General features: G+C 46.3%; 2 protein-coding genes across 3 annotated transcripts in view; one reads left to right on the forward strand and one right to left on the reverse strand.

Moving 5' to 3' along the window:
* The window catches only part of tbxas1 (thromboxane A synthase 1 (platelet)), a 34,276-nt gene extending 22,621 nt beyond the window's left edge, over positions 1–11,655 (forward strand). For both annotated transcript variants that reach the window (XM_061251003.1, XM_061251004.1), the window contains 9 exons: positions 1,005–1,153; positions 1,600–1,730; positions 2,019–2,342; positions 4,756–4,844; positions 5,001–5,138; positions 5,912–6,074; positions 6,391–10,726; positions 11,084–11,158; positions 11,502–11,655. In XM_061251003.1, the coding sequence (XP_061106987.1) occupies positions 1,005–1,153; positions 1,600–1,730; positions 2,019–2,342; positions 4,756–4,844; positions 5,001–5,138; positions 5,912–6,074; positions 6,391–7,212 (1,816 nt within the window). In that variant the 3' untranslated portion in view covers positions 7,213–10,726; positions 11,084–11,158; positions 11,502–11,655. The remainder of the gene's footprint in view (positions 1–1,004; positions 1,154–1,599; positions 1,731–2,018; positions 2,343–4,755; positions 4,845–5,000; positions 5,139–5,911; positions 6,075–6,390; positions 10,727–11,083; positions 11,159–11,501) is intronic.
* Positions 11,656–13,646: 1,991 nt separating this feature from the next.
* The window catches only part of LOC133135827 (protein mono-ADP-ribosyltransferase PARP12-like), a 9,972-nt gene continuing 6,131 nt past the window's right edge, over positions 13,647–17,487 (reverse strand). Inside the window, exons 6-8 of the mRNA XM_061253117.1 lie at positions 17,444–17,487; positions 16,886–17,006; positions 13,647–15,037 (exon numbers count right to left, since the gene is read on the reverse strand). The exon at positions 17,444–17,487 is cut by the window's right edge and continues 125 nt beyond it. Coding sequence (XP_061109101.1) covers positions 14,937–15,037; positions 16,886–17,006; positions 17,444–17,487 — 266 coding nt within the window. The 3' untranslated portion in view covers positions 13,647–14,936. The remainder of the gene's footprint in view (positions 15,038–16,885; positions 17,007–17,443) is intronic.

Genomic DNA, 17,487 nt, shown 5'->3' on the forward strand with positions numbered 1-17,487 from the left:
CAGGGCAAGGACGACCTCCACAGCTGACGACAGAAGAAGTCCCACTGTAATAAAGGAGAATCCCCAAACAGATCAGAAAAGTCAGGTGTGGATTGGGCAATGACTTCATGAGAAATACAGAGGCAAGATGCAAATCACTGGTTAGCCACAAAAACAGGATGGCCAGGTTAGTTTGCCAAGAAGTACTTAAAAAAAAAAAGCAACCACAGTTCTGGAAAATGGTCTTGTGGACAGATGAGATGAAGATGAACTTATATCAGAGTGATGGCAAAAGCATAGTATGGAGGAGAGAAGGAACTGCCCAAGATCCAAAGTGTACCCCACCTCATCTGTGAAGGGTATTATGGCCTGGGCAAAGGAGTTTTTGTAAAATTGTAAATTCTTGAGTGGCCAAGTCAATCACCTGACCCTATGCCTTTCACATGCTGAAGAAAAAACTTGAAGGGACTAGCCCCCGAAACAAGCATGAGCTAAAGATGGCTGCAATCCAGGCCTGGCAGAACATCACCAGAGAAGACACCCACAGTAACTGGTAATGTCCATGAATCCCAGGCTTCAAGCAGTCATTGCCTGCAAAGGATATGCAAAAAAAGACTAAACAACTACTTTAATTTACATAATATGGCTGTGTCCCAAACTTTATGGTGGTCTAAAATGGGGTAACTATGTATAAACTCATGGTGAATCCAAAATGTATAAAAATGCCTTTTAGCATAAAAATATGTATAAAATGTGCTCTTTAACCACATAAAATTACAAATCTCAAATTGTGGAGTACAGAGGCAAATAAGTAAATGATGGGTCTTTGTCCCAAACTTTATGGAGGACACTGCAGAACTGAACTGTTAGATGTCTGTGGTTGTGCTGCATAGCCAGAGGTTTACGGTTGTGTTGAGCAGGTGTTTTTTTGGCTGTTTCACTATGGTTTCTGTACAGATGTTTTGGCTGTTTCACTATGGTTTCTGTGCAGATGTTTTGGCTGTTTCACTATGGTTTCTGTGCAGATGTTTTGGCTGTTTCACCATGGACGTGATCGCAAGTGTGGCCTTCGGCACCCAGGTGGACTCCCAGAAAAACCCAGATGACCCCTTTGTTAACCATGCCCAGAAATTCTTCTCCTTCACTTTCTTCCGACCAATCATGTTCCTTCTCAGTAAGTTCCCAGCGCCTACGAGACGGTCCCTGGGAGTTTCAGCATGGAAACAGTTCATAAGGGATCATTGAAACGGGATACAGCACAAGGGATACGGGATACATGTTTTTGGGTCATGTTGAGAGTGAGGATTTCAACCCGTTAATAGGAAGAGAAAGGCAATCACAGAATTGTTTGAACCAATCAAAAGAAAAGGCGATTGTCACCTCCCAGTGAGCAGAGAACAGCTCTTCCCATGATGCCTCACTCTGATTGATGGATAGATTGATGGATAGATTGATGGATAGATTGATGGATAGATCGATGGATAGATTGATTGCTGGATTGACTGATTGGTTGATTGATGGATGGATGGATTGATTGATGGATGGATAGATTGATTGATTGCAGGATTGATTGGTTGATTGATGGATAGATTGATTTATGGTTTCTCTCACCATCTGCAGTCGCATTCCCCTTCCTGATCCCGCCCCTGGCGGGGCTCATCCCAAACAGAGCGCGGGACGAGGTGAATGCCTTCTTCATCACCTGCATCCAGGAGATCATCAAACAGAGAGAGCAGCAGCCAGCCAGCGAGGTGTGGGAACCCATACATGACCTCATATCCTGTGAGCGCTGAGACATGATCTCATATCCTGTGAGCGCTGAGACATGATCTCATATCCTGTGAGCGCTGAGACATGACCTCATATCCTGTGAGCGCTGAGACATGATCTCATATCCTGTGAGCGCTGAGACATGATCTCATATCCTGTGAGCGCTGAGACATGATCTCATATCCTGTGAGCGCTGAGACATGACCATTTTGGCATTATGGTCTGAAGATTGTTGATTGGTTGCTTGATTGATCTCCCTGGCCCTGCAGCGGAGACGGGACTTCCTGCAGCTGATGCTGGACGCGCGGGGCAGTAGTGAGTTTGTGGGTCTGGAGCGCTTTGATGTGGTGAACCAGGCGGACGAGCAGCCCGGCCCGAGCACTGACCCACGGCCCGCCCAGGACCCGCCCCCACGCCGCACCCAGAGGACGCCGATAACGGAGGATGAGGTGGTGGGCCAGGCCTTCATCTTCCTGCTGGCGGGGTATGAGACCAGCAGCAACACTCTGGCCTTCGTCTGTTACCTGCTGGCCACACACCCTCACTGCCAGGCCCGGCTGCAGCAGGAGGTGGACCACTTCTACAGCCGACACGTGAGTGACCTTTCACCCTGAGGGGGTGTGGCTTGTTGCTCTTTATGCAACTCAATGTTTTGCTATTTTTTTCGAATTATATATTTCTAGTAATAATCTAGTCTGATGAGAAAATACTTATTTACTTATCAGACTATGAGTAAATACATTTTTTGAGTTTTAGTTTATTTAATTTTAGTTTAGTTAATTTTATTCACCATGAAAGTAGCTAATCCAGTCTTGAGCTGTCTGACACCACAAACTTCCAGGCTCCGCAGGGCGGTGCTCCAGATAACACACTGCAGTCAGCGTTTGGGAGTTTGCACTTGGAGCATGAAACCACGGTTCAGAATGTTTTGTTGATTTGTGGGACACACTTCATCTGACCCGTTACCTTCAACCTCTAACCATCTAACAAATGCCGATGGCACAGTAAATGTACAGCACATTCATCTGATATTTAAGTAGATTTACAAATGAAGAAAAGACAGGCTGCAGGCGGATCTTTGCTTAGCTGCGGTGATGAAGAGAGCGGTGCTTAGCCAGACAGTATGTATATGTTTGTGTATGTTTGTGTGTGTGTGTGTGTTTGTGTGTGTTTGTATGTTTGTGTGTGTGTGTGTTTGTATGTTTGTATGTGTGTGTGTTTGTATATGTTTGTATATGTTTGTGTGTGTGTGTGTGTGTGTGTGTGTTTGTATATGTTTGTATATGTTTGTGTGTGTGTGTGTGTGTTTGTATGTTTGTGTGTGTTTGTATATGTTTGTATATGTTTGTGTGTGTGTGTGTGTGTTTGTATATGTTTGTGTGTGTGTGTGTGTGTTATAGGATGCTGTACATGTATGTGTGTGTGTGTTATAGGATGCGGTGTGTGTGTGTGTATATATGTTTGTGTGTGTCAGTGTGTGTGTGTTATAGGATGCGGTGTGTGTGTGTTGTAGGATGCGGTGTGTGTCCGCTTCAAGAGTGGCCACTCCACTGAGACCGCCCTGCTCGCGGTCACTGAGGCACTCCACTCTGCTAAAGCCAAATCCCTCTCCTCTGTCCTCATCATCCTGGACCTGTCGGCCGCCTTCAATACAGTCAACCATGAGATTCTGCTCTCATCGCTGTCTGGGATGGGTGTCACAGGGTCTGCACTCGCTTGGTTTAACTCCTACCTCTCTGGTCGCTCCTTCCAGGTCACTTGGAGGGGCTCAGTCTCTGACCCTCACCCCCTACAAACTGGAGTCCCGCAGGGCTCAGTTCTTGGTCCTCTCCTTTTCTCTCTATACACCATGTCTCTTGGTTCTGTTATCTCTTCCCATGGCTTCTCTTACCATTCTTACGCTGATGACACCCAACTCTTTCTTTCCTTCCCTCCCAATACCCAGGTCACCACACAGATCTCTGCCTGCTTGGCTGATATCTCTGCGTGGATGACTTCCCACCACCTGAAGCTCAACCTGGCCAAAACTGAGCTTCTCTACATCCCTGCCAAGTCCTCTTCGACAATCGACCTCTCACTGACTGTTGAGGACTTTGTAGTTTCCTCCCATAAGGCAAAGAATCTTGGGGTGACTCTTGATAACAGCCTCACCCTGGCTACACAAGTATCCTCCACTGCCAGAACCTGCAGGTTCTTTCTGTATAATATACGCCGTATCCGTCATCTCCTGACGGAGAAAGCCACCCAGCTCCTAGTCCAGGCGCTCGTCATTTCCCGCGTGGATTACTGCAACTCCCTCCTAGCCATCAAGCCCCTCCAACTGGTCCAGAATACTGCAGCCCGCCTAATCACCAGTCAGCCCAGGTCAGCTCATGTCACCCCGCGCCTCATTGACCTCCACTGGCTTCCTATTGCCGCACGCATCCGATTCAAGGCCCTAGTGTTGGCATTTCAGGCTGCTAAGGGGACTGCCCCACCTTACATGCAATCCTTAATCACTCCCTACTCCCCAGCTAGACCACTCCGGTCTGCCAGCTCTGGTCGCCTAATGGTTCCCTCACTACAAGCACCTGGCGGTCAAGCTGCACGTTCACACCTGTTTTCCATTCTGGTTCCTTAGTGGTGGAATGACTTGCCTACCACTGTCACGACAGCAGAATCCCTCCCCCTATTTCGATGCAGACTAAAAACACACCTTTTCAAACTGTACCTTAGTCCTCCCTCCTGATTTCCCCCGCCCCCTTTCTGATATCCCTATCCCTCTTGTCTAACCCAAATAAAAAATAATTTGCACTTATGATGACTGTATGTTTAGAACAACACTTCATGTGTATTTTACTGGTTATGGATGTGATGCTTTAACTTGTGGAAGAACCTATGCACTTGTAAGTCGCTTTGGATTAAAAGCGTCTGCCAAATGACAAAAATGTAAAAAAAAAAAAAAAAAAGTCAGTGTGTGTGGGGGTGTGTGTGGGTGTGTTATGGGATGCTGTGTGTGTTTTACAGGACTCTGCTGACTACCACAGTGTGCAGGAGCTGAAGTATCTGGACATGGTCATTTCAGAAGCCCTGCGACTGTACCCTCCCGGATTCAGGTGCAGTAACTGTATTTAATAATACACACATACACAATGCACACTCCTTATTTTACATTGCTTACCTTTTCCCTTCCTGTTAGCTTGAGCACTCTTGTGATGTCATCAGTATGCACAGGTTTGCTGTTCTGACCATGTACTGCCTCCCATGGGCAGGTTTGCACGGGAAGTGGAACAGGACTGCATGGTGAACGGGCAGTTCTTACCGAAAGGGGCCACTCTGGAGATCCCAGCGGGGTACCTGCATTACGACCCCCTGCACTGGCCAGAGCCTGAGAGGTTCCACCCCGAGAGGTGAGCCTGCCCCCTGCAGCCTCACACCAACATTACCGTTTTACACACAAATCACCTTAACTCAGTTTTTAAACATCATTATGTCTCTTATGTGTGATTAAGTTACGGTCTCTCACTGTGTGTGTGGCTAAGTTACGGTCTCTGTGTGTGTGGTTAAGGTGCGGTCTCTGTGTGTGTGGTTAAGTTACGGTCTCACTGTATGTGTGGTTAAGGTACGGCCTCTGTGTGTGTGGTTAAGGTGCGGTCTCTGTGTGTGTGTGTGGTTAAGTTGCAGTCTCACTGTGTGGTTAAGTTGCGATATGTGTGTGTGTGTGGTTAAGTTGCGGTCTCACTATGTGTGGTTAAGTTGCGGTCTCACTGTGTGTGTGGTTAAGGTGCGGTCTCTGTGTGTGGTTAAGTTGCGGTCTCACTGTATGTGTGGTTAAGGTGCGGTCTCTGTGTGTTGTTAAGTTGCGGTCTCACTGTATGTGTGGTTAAGTTACGGTCTCACTGTGTGTGGTTAAGGTGCGGTCTCTGTGTGTGTGGTTAAGGTGCGGCCTCTGTGTGTGTGTGGTTAAGTTGCGATCTCTGTGTGTGTGGTTAAGTTGTGGTCTCACTGTGTGTGTGGTTAAGTTGCAGTTTCACTGTGTGTGGTTAAGTTGCGGTCCCTGTGTGTGTGTGGTTAAGGTGCGGTCTCTGTGTGTGGTTGTTGCGGTCTCTGTGTGTGTGTGTGGTTAAGTTGCGGTCCCCGTGTGTGTGTGTGGTTAAGGTGCGGTCTCTGTGTGTGGTCTCAGGTTCACAGAGGAAGCTCGCTCCAGCAGACACCCGTTTGTGTACCTGCCGTTTGGGGCGGGGCCTCGGAGCTGTGTGGGGATGAGGCTCGCACAACTGGAGATCAAAATGGCGCTGGTGCACATCTTCCGCAGATTCACCGTGCTCCCCTGCGCACAGACCAAGGTGTGTGTGTGTGTGTGGGTGCGTGCGTGTGTGTGAGAGAGTGTGAGAGTGTGCATGACCAGATGTGTGTTCAAGACAGTGAATGTCAGCTAAGCTTAGCTAACGCTCGCCAACGTTTTAAAAGTTTTTTTGTAAAAAAAAAAAGTGCGTGGCAATGTTAGACCTAAATCACGTCTGTCTCTGTCTCTGTCTCTGTCTCTGTCTCTGTCTCTGTCTCTGTCTCTGTCTCTGTCTCTGTCTCTGTCTCTGTCTCTGTCTCTGTCTCTGTCTCTGTCTCTGTCTCTGTCTCTGTCCCTGTCCCTGTCCCTGTCCATAGGTTCCCCTGGAGCTCAAGTCCTTCACCACCCTCGGGCCCAAGAACGGCATCTTCCTTAAAATCACACCACGGGACAATACTGAGCTGAATGAACCACACACTGACAGCACTGACCTGAGTGAACCACACACTGACCTGAATGGACCATACACTGACCTGAATGAACCACACACTGACCTGAATGAACCACACACTGACCTGAATGAACCACACACTGACCTGAATGGGCCACACACTGACCTGAATGGGCCACACACTGACCTGAATGAACCACACACTGACCTGAATGGGCCACACACTGACCTGAATGAACCACACACTGACCTGAATGAACCACACACTGACCTGAATGAACCACACACTGACCTGAATGGACCACACACTGACCTGAATGGGCCACACACTGACCTGAATGAACCACACACTGACCTGAATGAACCACACACTGACCTGAATGAACCACACACTGACCTGAATGGGCCACACACTGACCTGAATGAACCACACACTGACCTGAATGGACCACACACTGACCTGAATGAACCACACACTGACCTGAATGGACCACACACTGACCTGAATGGGCCACACACTGACCTGAATGGACCACACACTGACCTGAATGAACCACACACTGACCTGAATGGGCCACACACTGACCTGAATGAACCACACACTGACCTGAATGGACCACACACTGACCTGAATGGGCCACACACTGACCTGAATGAACCACACACTGACCTGAATGAACCACACACTGACCTGAATGGACCACACACTGACCGCACTGAGCTATTACTCCTAAATCAGCCTCAGTGATGAATGCACAGAATAAAAACCCAAATTACAGCAGCCCCAGGATGCGATTCAAACATTCACCAAAACTACCTCACCAAACCAAAGTGAAGAATCTCACACTGAACACAGACCACGCGGGACGTGCAGTGGAAAAGCAGTATATCGCAAATTATGGAATGAAAACTATTCTGTTGTAAATAAAGCTGACATTTTAAAATTCCCTAAGACTTGCGTCAGGGCTGCCCAATCCTGTTCCCGGAGATTTGGCACGGCTGAACCAGATCTCTAGCTGTTCAATGAGGTGTGCTTTGTTGGGGTTGGAGTGAAAACCTACAGGATAGTAGATCTCCAGGAACAGGGTTGGGCAGCCTCGTTGCTTCAAACGGGAACCGGCAAGTCTTCTGCAGCTATGCTCAGTGAGCATTATGTCTTCTTCGCGGGGCTTTCTGGTGCCGCCACAGCACCCGATCGCGATGCTGCCCCCGTGTCTGTGTTCACAGATGGTATTGCACCCCCAATACTTATTTTTACAGCAGTGCTAGTGTGTTCTAAGCCTTTACTGGTCCCTGTACGATGTTAGCATGATGTAGCTAGCATACGCGAATAGCACAAAGCCATACAATTTGCTTTTTAACGGCACTTGGTCATTCGAACGATATAAATAAAAGCATTCGATTAAGTTCGACGGCACCGGAATTTTCTGTCGTACCGTCCATAAAGTCCCACCATAGGATTTATTTAAATCTTTAAAAGTTGTACATTTTCTGAATCGTCATTAATTCATCTTGTTTCTATCAGTGATTCGGGGTGATCGGACAGTTCTGTAGCTATGTAAATGACGTCAGAAGGATACAGCACTGTTATTTGCTACCTAAACTTTGACGCACGCTCGAGAGCGTTAACATGATTGAAGTCTGACATGTCTATTGTCAAAATCCATTGAAACTATGAAAAAGTAACCAGGGACTTTGGACTTATAAGGCTGGACATACCGAGTACCCAGCAAAAATATTGACCTGGCTCCAGTCACACTTTTGACAGTTCGAACTGCCACCAACTGCCATGTATGAGCGCGTGAAGTAAACCAGCAAAAGCTATTGTTGTGTCACCATTTTCGAGCTCCATATACGTAAAGAATGGAATGGCAGTGGAATCTGCCTGTTTTTCGGTGCCGTCGGGGTCCAGCATTTAACATTGATGGAATGCTGGTAAAATGAGCGCTTAAAAGCCACAAAAACAGTCATTTTGTCACATTAAAATTCAACCTAAGCAGAATTATTGTCCACCACACGTTAATTTAAGGTTAAACTGAGATAATAATCATAATATTCATGCTGATTTCCGGAAATAAATTTTTCGGTTGTCCTCCCTACTACAACAGCCTTTTGTTGGGAGCCCCTAAACTTCATTACCCAGGGTGCACTCGGTGCACGCGGTAAGGTGACGCGGAGTAAAACTTCTCTCATAACTTCTCCGCGGTCCAGTAAATTTTGCCGCCATTATGTTAGCTTGGTTACAGAAGGGCAAGAGAGCACGTTCCGAGTGCGAAACAACAGAGCAAAGACACGACAGTGTGTCAAATCCTCCCCAGCCAGAGCCAGTATTAAATGAAGGTCGGGAGCTGCTTCAACAAGGTAACGTTGCACCTACCGCAGCCAATACCGACGTTATCAACAACAACGTGAGTCAAGATGAACGGCCCGACTGTTGGTCAAAGGAGCAAATGCTTTATTTTTGCGCTCAGAATGACTGGCTCATTGTCAAAGACAAAAAGCTTGGGTGTAAAGTATGTAGTAAAGTTACATCGCTGGCTGCTCATAAAGAGCATGGATTGAGGCTGTCAACTGAGTGGAGTGAATGTTCAATTTCCTCCTTTGGCACTGATAAGGCTAGACAACAACATTCATTGCGTAAGAAAATAAAGGAACACAAAGATTCCAAATCCCACATAAAAGCAGCTGAGATTGAAAAGATGGCCACACGTGATGAAATTCACAAGAGGATTGAAATGAAGAAAAGAATGGTCGACGACATCATCACAAACCGACGGAAATTATGTTTGCTGATTGATGAATCCACCACAATCAGTGGCAAGACTGTGCTGGTGGTCTGTTTGCGGGTAGCTTTTGCTGACACAGAGCCAGACACTGTAGTTTTTGAACTCCTGGAATTGGATGGGACCACAGCAAATGATATCACAAGGACATTGCTGGCATGCCTGGACAAATATGGTTTTGATGAACACTTATTAGGTGAGTGTTTTGTGTCATTGGCATGTGATGGAGCATCAGTTATGCTTGGCAGAAAAGCAGGGGTTGCTACACAGCTTTGTGCTAAATTCCCGGACCTGTTTGTATGGCACTGTTGTAATCACCGTCTAGAATTGGCAGTTGGGGATGTTGTCAAAGAGGTCAGTGGACTTAACCATTTTCAGATTTTCTTTGATAAGCTGTATACATTATATCATGCATCTCCAAAAAATCAGAGACAATTGGCTCAGTGCGCACAGGATGTTGGGCAGCGTCTACTTGTCATAGGACGTGTTTTGTCAATCCGTTGGGTGGCTTCGAGTGAGAGGACTGTCAGAGCAGTCTGGGAGAGCTACAAAGTGCTTCAGGTGCACTTTTCTAGTGCTGCCAATGATGTTAGCAGGGATTCAAGAGAGAGAGCAAAGTACAAGGGACTCCATGATGTTCTCACATCTGTGCCTTTTGTTTGTAATCTTGGAGTTATGTATGATGCCCTCACAGAACTGAGTGATCTGTCAAGGTTGCTCCAAAAGAGAGACATGACGCTTCCTGACGCGGACAAGCTGCTGGCTCGACAGATTCGTGTCTTTGAGTCCATGGTTTCAACACCTGGCCCCTACACAACATCTGCCCTCCAAGCTCAAACTGAGAAATCATTCAAGAACGTAGCCCTACGTGATAATGAAAAAATAGTGAAAATCAATGCAGGACAGTTCTTCCGGAGCATGGCAGAAAATCTGAAATGCAGGATGGCTCCAACAACTAGCTCTTATGTCAGCACACAAGCAAGCTGCTCAAATAGAGGTGGTGACCAACTGATGACAGACATGAAGGTCCTTCAACCAGACAGTTGGCCTGAGGGACAGTTGGACATACTCCATGGTGATGCAGCGGTGCTTCATTTGTGTGACACACTAAAAGTAGATAAAAGGGAAAGTATCCAGGGATTCCGGGAATACAAGGAGCTAAGGGCATCCCGGACACCAGCAACCCTGGAGCCTCTACTTAAAGGTGTCCACACCATTGCGGTCTCCACCAGTGAATGTGAACGAGCCTTCAGCAGCATGAACGACATTCTTACCGCCAAAAGGAACTCCCTTGCTATAAGCCGACTGTCCAACCTTGTTTTTCTGAAATGCAATGGACCACCATTAGAGCAGTTCAGTCCGCAGAGATATGTAAGGTCTTGGCTGGCAAAGGGAAGAAGATCTGCAAGCGAAACAGCATGCGAAGCCCCTGACCGCTCAAGCACATCTGAGCCCAAGACCTGTTGGAGCCTTTTCTAAGTACGTTGACATCTTTTACCTATTTAGTGCATGCAGAATATTTTTTTCTGAGTAAAATCTAGGCTAATAATTTAACCTTGCTGACAATTTTAGGCTACTTACCTCTCCTGTCTTTGGCAGTGAGTATTTGGTCAACCTTGCTAATGTGTTTCATTATTTCACAATAGATGACAAGAGCTGTTGAATTAATTCACCATTTACAATGTGATATCCTCTCTGAATTCATCACCACATTCATAGCCAACTGCCCTCTCATTTTCTGCCTCTATCTCTCTCTTTCTCTTTCTGCCTCGATCTCTCTCTGTATCTTTCTGCCTCGATCTCTCTCTGTCTCTTTCTGCCTCTGCCTGGCAAAAGGAAGAAGATCTACAGATGCATCAGTTCATCAATTCTTCAGTTCATCCCCAGGGCATACTGGTGCCATTTCTTTAAGTATGTGAACATCTTATTCCTTATCAATAAATGTTTGTCCTCCCGAAAATGTTTAGTGCTTTCAGAATTTTTGCTACCATCAAATATATATAATGTAATTTCTGTACTTAAACAAATTAAAACTAGACATCCACATGAATCATTTAAATATGATTATTAAAAGTATTGCTTTACCTGAAAAAATTAAATAAAATACATTACCTATGTATTTCTGATTTTAAAACTTTTGCCTGCTAAAAATCACTTGACTGAATTCATTGCCACCAGCATAACTAACTGCCCTCTCATTTTCCTTCTGTTTATCTCCCTCTTCTACCTGTGTCTGTGTTGTGTTTGTCCATAGGGAACATGGAGTGCCCCACCCAGCTACGCAGAGCTCTCCATTACAGGCCTGTTGACCTTTCGTCATACACCGAAGCTGCCTTGAGCATTTCAAAATTTTAAATGTGTGTCACTTTTCAAAATAAACACACAGTATATTGTGAACAAAAGCAATACCTCATAGTATCATTTATTCACTGAAAACTTCAAATGTAATACTTAAGGGTTTGCTGATACCGGCCGATACACTTTCCAACACGTGAATAAGGAGTACTGGCACTTATTTTTTTCCACTTCAAGTACTGGGTATTGGGTGAACTGAGATAGACAGGCAGGGGTTGATGAGCACATTTCCTTGCCAATTACAGAACAATTTCCAACCTCCCTTTCCTTTCCAAGGTCCTGGAAAAAGTGGTAGCTGCACAGCTCCAGGACCATCTCCAACTCAATAACATTGCAGAGAAGTTCCAGTCTGGCTTCCGCACCGCCCATAGCACTGAAACAGCACTAGTCAGGGTCACTAATGACCTGTTGATGGCGGCTGATGCTGGCTCCCCTTCACTCCTCATCCTGCTTGACCTAACCGCAGCATTTGACACCATTGACCATCACATCCTCCTTAACCGTCTACACTCTATCGGCCTCTCTGACTTTGCTCTGAATTGGTTCAAATCATACCTCTCCGACAGAACCGAGTACGTCTCTTTGGGAGGGAAAAAATCCCAGTCCCATCCTGTCACCTGTGGTGTCCCCCAAGGATCCGTCCTCGGCCCCGTCCTCTTCACCCTCTACTTGCTCCCCCTCGGCCGTGTCATCAGCCAGTATGGAATTTCCTTCCATTGCTATGCTGATGACACACAACTGTACCTTAAGACTGACTCACCCCCCTCTGCAGCTCTGCCGTCACCATCTCCATCATCCACACTCACTACCTGCCTGGAGGAGATAAAGGTGTGGATGAAATCAAACTTCCTACAACTCAACAGCTCCAAAACCGAGGCCATCCTAATTGGCACCCCCCATCAGATTCATTCATCCTCCATTACCAGCATCTCTTTCTCCGGTCAAGTCCTTCCCCTCTCATCCATAGTCACCAACCTGGGTGTGAAAATTGACCCCCACCTAAACTTTGAGGCCCACATTAAACACCTGTGCAAAACCTCCTTTTTCCACCTCAGGAACATTGCTAAACTCCGTCCCACACTCACCCTCCCAGATGCAGAAAAACTTGTCCATGCCTTTGTCTCCTCCAGGCTGGATTACTGTAACGCACTTCTCATCGGGATCCCTAGCAAGAGCCTCCTGAGGCTCCAATATATCCAGAACAGCGCTGCTAGGATCCTGATGAGAGTGCGTAAGTACGACCACATCACACCGATCTCCACTCACTTCACTGGCTCCCCATCACCTCCCAGACTGAATACAAAATATCCCTTCTGACCCATCAGTGCATCTATAGAAATGCCCCCCCCTATCTCAAAGAACTCCTCACCCCAGAACCCTCCACTCGAAACCTTCGCTCTGCCAACACCAACCGCCTCCGTCCTCACAAGACCAAGCTCTGCACCATGGGCGACCGAGCCTTCTGTTCGGCTGCTCCCCGCCTGTGGAATGCCCTCCCTGACTACCTGAGAGCACCACAGACCACTGATGCTTTTAAAAGAGGACTAAAAACCTACCTCTTTACTAAAGCCTTTTCTTAGTTTTTAGATTTTATACATGCCATTGGGTGTTTTATTCCCTGTTTTTACCCTGCAGCACTTTGGTCTCCAAATGTAAAGTGCACTATAAATAAAATGCATTATTATTATTATTATTATTTCATTGCCGCCATCCTGGAGTCCAGGTCAAAGCTCTGTTTCGAGTATATAATAATAAAATTAAAACAAGGGGTGGGACGGATTTGGGGATAGAAGAAGCACAGCGAGGGTGGGAGGAGCTACAAATAGCTGTCAATCATTGACTTGTCTGGACCAATCAAATGATGAGGCTCAGTGGCTGATGTTCTTAACCAGTGATTGGTTGAAATCAGTGAATGAAACATCACTGACCCCAGATCAGCGTCTGGCTCAGCTGCAGAGCGTGGCCCCAGTGGAGTGGCTGATCCAGGGTCAGTGGAAAAGCTGCATTTCTTCATAACCAATGAAAAGAGCACAATAACCAGCCATGTCCTCAATAACAGTTTATAAGACAGTTAGAACACAACACGTTGGATACAACTTCTACATTAGAGGTACAGTATATATTTGTGTCATTAGTTTAATCAATTCTGCAAAATAACATGAACAACTGAATAACATGGAGTTTCTGTTAATTTCCAGAGACAATGATTTAGAAGTAATTTTATAATAACGATTTTAATTACTTGCTGATTGAATGCCCATGTCAGTTTAATTCTGTTCTTACATATAGTCACTGTATGTATTGAGTATATACTGTACATTCTGCAGGGTTCTGACCATGTTTCCAAGCTCATCGAGAGGCGAAATTTACTGGAGTATATCAGCAACAAAGAACAGCACTGATAAAGGTTATAGAAGCATACTGGTTAAGGTACATGACTGGGACACGCAAGGTCGGGGGTTCGATCCCCGGTGCAGCCACAATAAGATGCCATTAATGTAACGTAATTAATAAGATGCCATTAATGTAACGTAATTACAGTGTTGCTGTGTGACGGCCCAATGTCCGTGTGCTTTTGTTATCATCATTCTTAGCACGTCAAAAGTGTCATTTGGAGGTTCAGGGGTTAAAAGAAAAGGGGGCGGCCTGTAGCGTAATGTAGACATGTAACATCTCTACACTGTCCTGCAGAAGTGGGAGAAAATCATACAGCTCACAGGGACCAACTGGGTGATCTTACAGCTCACAGGGACCAACTGGGTGATCTTCCAGCTCACAGGGACCAACTGGGTGATCTTACAGCTCACAGGGACCAACTGGGTGATCTTCCAGCTCACAGGGACCAACTGGGTGATCTTACAGCTCACAGGGACCAACTGGGTGATCTTACAGCTCACAGGGACCAACTGGGTGATCTTTGCCTCCAGTTCATGGTCTGACACGGGCCTCTTTGTTCCAGATCACAGCAGGAGGGCATCGCACATGTATAAATATCGGAGTGTGACACCACCTGACAGCTCTGCCAGCGATGGACTGAGGCAACTGACTGTTTGTGTGTGTGTGTGTGTGTATTGTGTGGTGTGATGTGTGTGTGGTGCGAGTGTGTGTGTGTGGTGTGAGTGTGTGTGTGTGAGAGTGAGTGTGTGTGTGTCTGGTGTGTGTGTGAGAGAGTGAGTGGTGAGTGGGTGTGTGTGGTGTGTGTGTGTGGTGTGTACAGTAGATCTTCAGGCTTCTGACTGAACAGTCAAACTCAAACGGCTTCCTCGGCAACCATGATGTACCCAGATGATTCTCCCAGAATGCTTCAGTCTACCCCTCTTCCTGCTCCTGGCGTTTACCGTGCAATCTTATTCTCCACCTCCGTTATGGACACGAACCGCGGCCGTCTCCGCACCCTGCGCTTGGTGTTGTGCTTCGGGTTGCGCTGGTACATGTCTAACGAGAGAGAGAGAGAGAGAGAGAGAGAGAGAGAGAGTGGTTAAGTTGCGGTCTCACTGTGTGTGTGGTTAAGGTGCGGTCTCTTTGTGTGCTTAAGTTGCGGTCTCACTGTGTGTGTGGTTAAGTTGCGGTCTCACTGTGTGTGTGGTTAGGTTGCGTTCTCTGTGTGTGGTTAAGTTGCGGTCTCACTGTGTGTGTGGTTAAGTTGCGATCTCTGTGTGTGTGGTTAAGGTGCGCCCTCTGTGTGTGTGGTTAAGTTGTGGTCTCACTGTGTGTGTGGTTAAGTTGCGATCTCTGTGTGTGTGGTTAAGTTGTGGTCTCACTGTGTGTGTGGTTAAGTTGCGATCTCTGTGTGTGTGGTTAAGTTGCGGTCTCACTGTGTGTGGTTAAGTTGCGGTCTCTGTGTGTGTGGTTAAGTTGCGGTCTCTGTGTGTGTGGTTAAGTTGCGGTCTCTGTGTGTGTGGTTAAGTTGCGGTCCCTGTGTGTGTGTGGTTAAGGTGCGGTCTCTGTGTGTGGTTAAGTTGCGGTCTCTGTGTGTGGTTAAGTTGCGGTCTCACTGTGTGTGTGGTTAGGTTGCGGTCTCTGTGTGTGGTTAAGTTGCAGTCTCACTGTGTGTGTGGTTAGGTTGCGGTCTCACTGTGTGTGTGGTTAGGTTGTACTTATATTAATTGAAGTCCATTGAAGTTTTTGTCAAATACCCAACCCCCATCAACAAGTCAAACACATTCCATAATTTCACATTTATTATTCAAAAGCAGCAGTATGAAGACAGTACTGAGACGCTCACTGATATAAAATGTCGATGAAAATGCCGGTGTTCAGAAAACCCTGCCATAATTTAAAAGAAAATGATAAACAACATTTTAAATAACAGCTTCTTATTCTAACTGCATTATCCATGACAAAATTCAAATGGCAATTTAATTGCCCATTTAATGTTTTATGTTTTCATGGCACAAGCATTGTTTCCTTTCCAAATATCTCTTTCACATGGTCACGCAAAAACCCTGCCAAAAATGTAACTGATAATGCAATTGAATTATTGTTTGATGTTTGTCATGGATAATGCAATTTTCATTTAAATTATGACATGTCGTAGATGTCAATAACGAAAGATGAAATGACTTAGCATTTACATTTTCATATAAAAGTGCAAACATTAACTTTTGCATTTTCCTTTTAATGACACATAATGAAATGTAATCGGCAATTTGCCTTTTCATTTGAACTTTGGCGCGGATATGCTATTGCAACAAATAAGCTCAAACCACAACAGTGTTTATCCCTCCCCTTCTCTGTGAATGCGCTGAAGTTGAAATGCCATTGGCTGTGGCAATTAGAACCAATTTTCAACCAATGAGCTTGAATTATTGTATCGATACGATGTTTTGGTAGAGTGTCGTTCCGTCAACTGCATATTTTGAAACCCGAGTTTAAGGACTATAACCACAGAGAGGGCGATAACCTACTCCCTCTACCTGTGTCTCCACAGAGAGGACTATAACCTACACCCTCTACCTGTGTCTCCACAGAGAGGACTATAACCTACACCCTCTACCTGTGTCTCCACAGAGAGGACTATAACCTACACCCTCTACCTGTCTCCACAGAGAGGGTGAGTCAACATGTCAGTGAGCCTTTTACAATGATAGGAAGGGATTAACAATGTTTTAACACAAAAATCTTACCTATTGTACCTTTAAGAGGGATTTTTATGAATGACAGAAAGCGAAAGACACCACGCAGCAGAGTTTGACAGTTCAGTGCATCCGTGAGGCTCACAGATCAGATGTGGGTCATTAGGACTCGGGTCAGTCTCTCAGCTAATCAGGAAGTGATGGTTACCTTGGAAACTGAGGAAGTACTGCCGGTGGCCCTTCATGACGGTGACCTCCGCACTGCTGTCCGTCAGGAAGGCCGCCTCCAGCTCCCGAGACACCACCGAGGTCACACGCTGCTTATCGTCCTATCAGAGAGCAGAGGCTCAAAGCCACGTTCACTCACAGATAAAGCCCACTGATGCAGGACAGCTGAGAGTCACACATGGCATCAGCCCATATATTCTCTCTCACTCACTCACACACACACTCACACACTCACACACTCACACACTCACACACTCACTCACACACTCACACACTCTCACACTCTCACACTCTCACACTCTCACACACACACACACACACACACACACACACACACACACACACACAGAGGTCTGTCCTACACACCTGGGCAGTCTCACCGGCTGAGCCACAGCAGAACCAAACCCCGCAAAGACACGCACAGACAGACGCACAGACAGACACAGGCGCACAGACAGATGTACAGACAGACACAGAAGCACAGACAGACGCACAGACAGACACACAGACACACAGAGACACAGACAGACGGACTCACCGGCCGGCCGTACTCGATCCAGTTCTCATGGTCGCCCTTGTAGT

This window comes from Conger conger, chromosome 8 (assembly GCF_963514075.1).
Source record: "Conger conger chromosome 8, fConCon1.1, whole genome shotgun sequence".
In the NCBI taxonomy this organism is placed as follows: Eukaryota; Metazoa; Chordata; class Actinopteri; order Anguilliformes; family Congridae; genus Conger; species Conger conger.